Source organism: Limulus polyphemus, unplaced genomic scaffold (assembly GCF_000517525.1).
Source record: "Limulus polyphemus unplaced genomic scaffold, Limulus_polyphemus-2.1.2 Scaffold399, whole genome shotgun sequence".
NCBI classification, from domain to species: Eukaryota; Metazoa; Arthropoda; class Merostomata; order Xiphosura; family Limulidae; genus Limulus; species Limulus polyphemus.
The window spans coordinates 72,355-76,690 of NW_013666009.1; the positions used below are offsets into that span (position 1 = coordinate 72,355).

General features: G+C 37.3%; 1 protein-coding gene across 3 annotated transcripts in view; it reads left to right on the forward strand.

Moving 5' to 3' along the window:
- LOC106457968 (zinc finger protein 780B-like) overlaps positions 1–4,319 on the forward strand; it is a 35,570-nt gene extending 31,251 nt beyond the window's left edge. For all 3 annotated transcript variants that reach the window (XM_022384072.1, XM_022384071.1, XM_013917415.2), the window contains one exon: positions 2,844–4,319. In XM_022384072.1, the coding sequence (XP_022239780.1) occupies positions 2,844–4,054 (1,211 nt within the window). In that variant the 3' untranslated portion in view covers positions 4,055–4,319. The remainder of the gene's footprint in view (positions 1–2,843) is intronic.
- The last annotated feature ends 17 nt before the right edge of the window (positions 4,320–4,336 follow it).

The following is a 4,336-nucleotide window of genomic DNA, read 5'->3' on the forward strand; positions in this document are numbered from 1 at the left end:
CTTTGGATTTGGTATTTAAATATATGGTGATATATCTCCAATTTATGATATTTGCCAACAAGATTGATACACACAGTTTTATTTTATTTTAACACTATAAGTTATGCATATTTTTAAATGTAAACTTAATCTAAACAAACGTTGATATTAAAATAAATAAATATATATATATATATAATAATAAATCCATCACACACCCATCTCAATACCAAACTGCTCCTCTTTTGGACTCCAGTTCCACATCCTTTAGCTTTTGCAGTAGATCCAAACCACTCCGTGTTGGGACCTTGTCATCATCCCATTCTCACCCATTCATCTGTCTTTCTGATCCTGACCCTTCTTCAATTGTCTCCTCCCTTACCTCTTCCACTTTGCTGATCCCCTCTCCATCAACCTCAGTCTTCCCCATATCATCCTGCTATCACCATACTCTGGCTTTATGCATGGATTTTGTCCTGTCTCTTGCAAGGCAATCCAAATTCTACATGGGTAGCCTCCCTTCTGTCCTGTTCAGTCTTCCCTTCTTCCTTGAATTTCTACCTGACTAAATAGCACATTTTCTGGTGCTGATTTCTGCAACATCATTTCTCACCCTCCCATCCCACTGTTCTGCACCTTTCAGATTTCTTTACTTGGATATTCAACAATGGTCTATCAGTTTACATCATTGCTGGCTATAGGGCGGCCTTATCTAATAGCTTTTGTTTCTCCCGCTCCCATTGCATTTTTCTTTCTCTCATATTTTGCTCCTTTTGATTGCTTTATTTACCCTGTCCAATACCTCTGCCTGACTGGAATCTCGATATGGTCCTCTTGCCCTTACCCTTCCTCCATTTGAACCTTTGGCCACTTGTTCATTGTACCACCAAATATATCATCTCACCTTTTTCCTAGCTGCCCACTTCCATTCCCTGTTAGAAGAGATTATCCAGATTGGCATGTAGACCACACCTCACACTTTTATAGCCCACTATCTCTGGCTATCTCTTGCCTCCCATCATCATTCTACACACCACATTTCATATCTTTTTGTTATTTCATGTCTTTGCAGTGGCCTCTTTTTCTCATTGCTTGGATCCCACTTTGTGGTGAGTGGTGCCTGTACAGGTTTACTTCAACAGAAATTCATACCATTTAGCCATGTTGGTCTACAATGCTCACAATGAGATGTAGTGTTCCATAAAACCACTCAAAGTTGCCTTGCAGTATCTTGCTTCATAAATAAAGCCCAAACCAAGCTGTACCTACTCATGGACTATCGTGACTAAGGCAGTGTTGAGAATGCTGCCTGTCCCTCTGATCCCTGTTCTGTTGGTGTAGATGGTGAGTACTCTCCTACTGTGGACTGGATGAGAAATTACCAATGCTGTCTGGTTTTGGACTGGACAAACCCACCACATGCAGTTCATCCCTCCAGCTGGCTTTCCCCTATGCTATCACTACCTGGATGTTGGTTCTTGGCCTGATACTCCCTAGTCACCCTGTACTATCTGGTGCATCCATTTACAAATTGTACATGCATCTTTCTGCCTGATTCAGTGACACATGTTATAATAAGAGAAGAGTATACTTGGTACAGATGGGGTGCAGTCTCCCATGGGTGTGACCCTATACATTAAGGTAACACACTCCATGGGTTTTCTTTGGGCACCTTCCAAAAGTCCTCATCTAAGTAACTTTTGACACTCCATTATTTCATTGTGGAATTCTATCTGTTATGTGAGATGAGGTAAAGTTTTGTATCATAAGTTAACATATACCTACACAAAAAATTAGGGATGCATGGGTTGTAAAATTTGCCCGAATACCGGGTCTGGGTGCCTGGTCACTAAACTTCAAGTGGGGCCATTGGTCAACTGAGAACAGGTTTTCCCCTTGCTCCCCCCCTCCACAAAAAACATACACTGAAATTGGATACAAAAACAAAATTGACATTTATTACATTTAACCAAATAATCTCCAACAGAACATTCAAGTTTTGCTTTCAATTTTCAATGCCCTGCCCCAACTTCTCAAACCCTAATTCCTATTATTCTCAAAATCTCCACCTTTTCCAGAAATCCACTTCTCAAGCCATGCCTGTTAATAACCCCTATTGTTCTCTGAATCCCTGACTTTCAGCGGATAGTCAATCTTTGTTGCTCAGAACACGTTGTTTTTTAATAAACAAATTATTGACTGTATCTTTCAGTACCGCATAAGTTGCCACAAAGATTAAGGCTTATATGCTATTTCCAATTACCCGGCCTGGGCCGAATATCTGGCTGGGTACCCGTGCATCCCTACTAAAAAATTTATTTCCGATAGATACCTCTTCTCACACTTCCTCCCCACTTTTAGTGCATCCTTTCACCTAATCTTAGAGTGATGAAAGTACTCTATGGTATAGAGGGAGTCAGTGGCATAAGGAGGGTGTGTCACACTCCTCTTGTTGGAGGATTGTTGCATACTTATTTGCATGCTACAGTGCAGCTATAGCACATATAAACATGTAACAGTAAGTGGGGGTATCAAGGCTATTGGTGAGTGAAAATTGTGTTTACAGAGAGCAGCACAAGTCAAGTCAAGTTAAGTTATTATATGAGTGGATGTAAGTATCTATTGTAAGTATGTTTTTAGTGTTGGAAATTATTAACTTTTGGACATTCATTTAAAGTTAGGCCTTTGTTTTTTGTTTTTATAACTTAAGTGTATCTTCTTATGGCCATAAACTAACCTTACAAAATAAAATTGCTGAGAAAACATTGAAAAAAGTAGGTATTGGTGAAGGAATTCTTGAAATTTGCATATTGTACTGTGTTTGTTCAAAAATATGATTAAAACTCTCATGTTCTTCCAAATAGCAAAACAGCAGTCATCAAAAGAACCTATTTCACCAGCTTGTGAGAAATGTAATAAACATTTTGACACAAAAATTGCATTACATAAACATTCCAAAATCCATCAGGAGAAGACATTTGTGTGTGAAGAGTGCGGCAGAAGATTTGCTCTTGGTCATCAACTTAAAGGACATCTTCTCATTCACTCTGGAGTTAAGACTTTTGCATGTGAATATTGTACTCAAATGTTTTACCAGAAGTATGATTTAAACATGCATTTACGGACACATACTGGTGAAAAGCCTTATATTTGTGAAGTATGTGGAAAAGGTTTTACGCAAAAGGTTCATCTCTTGGGTCATCAGGTTTCTCACACTGGAAAGAAACCATTCTCATGTGATGTCTGCTTAAAAAATTTTGTTTTGAAATCGTCTCTACAACGTCATCAACAGGTTCATCTTGGTATAAGGCCTTTTAAGTGCAAGTTGTGTGATAAGAATTTTGCCAGAAAATCTATTCTTCAGCAACATATGTGGGACGTTCATGAAAAAAGAAAACCATTTCAGTGCTCTTCCTGTGGCTCAAAATTCTCACAAAAGGGAAATTGGCAGATTCATATGCAGGGAAATAAGTGTACACGATCAAGTAAGAAGAGGACTAGTAAGAACAAAGAAGCAAAAAGAACTACACCTATAAAACAGTCACACATGCTTATCTCCCAGGAAACTAAAACTAGGGTTGAAGATATTACAGTTGTGAATTCTCCACTGAAGACTAGAAATGAAAAAGAAGTGTTTTTTATGCAGTTTAATGCAAGAGCAGAAACTAACATTCCAACCTCTGAGGAAAGTTTAACAGTATTGAAATGTCCTATGCTATTTATTGAACATCTAAATGTGGATAATTTTGCAGAAATTGCAAAACATGTGTCTCTTATCAATTTAAATAGTGCTGCTGTTGCCATTTCTTTTAATAGTCCTTCAGACATTAACTGTCATAGTAATTTGTTTGTGAGTGCAGGTAGTCCAATGAGTGGAGCAAGCCAAGAGCAGCATGTTGAATCCTCTTTAATTAAGAGCAATAACTTTATGCCAATAGAATGTTCTTTTCAAAACCATAAAGCTAAAGAGGAGAAATTGGACAGATCTTTATCGTTTACATGTAGCTCACTACTTGATCATACTAAGTGCCCTACTGAAGGTTTTGAAGAACTTTTCCCAGAACTTGCTGTTTAAGGTGACCTGTTTCATGAAATAAATATCAAAATATTAATAGGAATTGTCATGTTTATACTTGACATTGAGTTTTGTTTGTGATATTTGTATTGTACCTATATAAAACATTTATATTGATTGCTTTACTACATACTGTGGTTTAGAATCATTTTGGTTGCCACGTTATTTTTCTCATGAAGATATTTCCTAAAATTCAAATTATTGTAGATTTATCGGTTTTGTAATTAAGATGTTTGAATTTTAATAGAAAATTACCATTTAATAGCAGAACTACACTTTAAT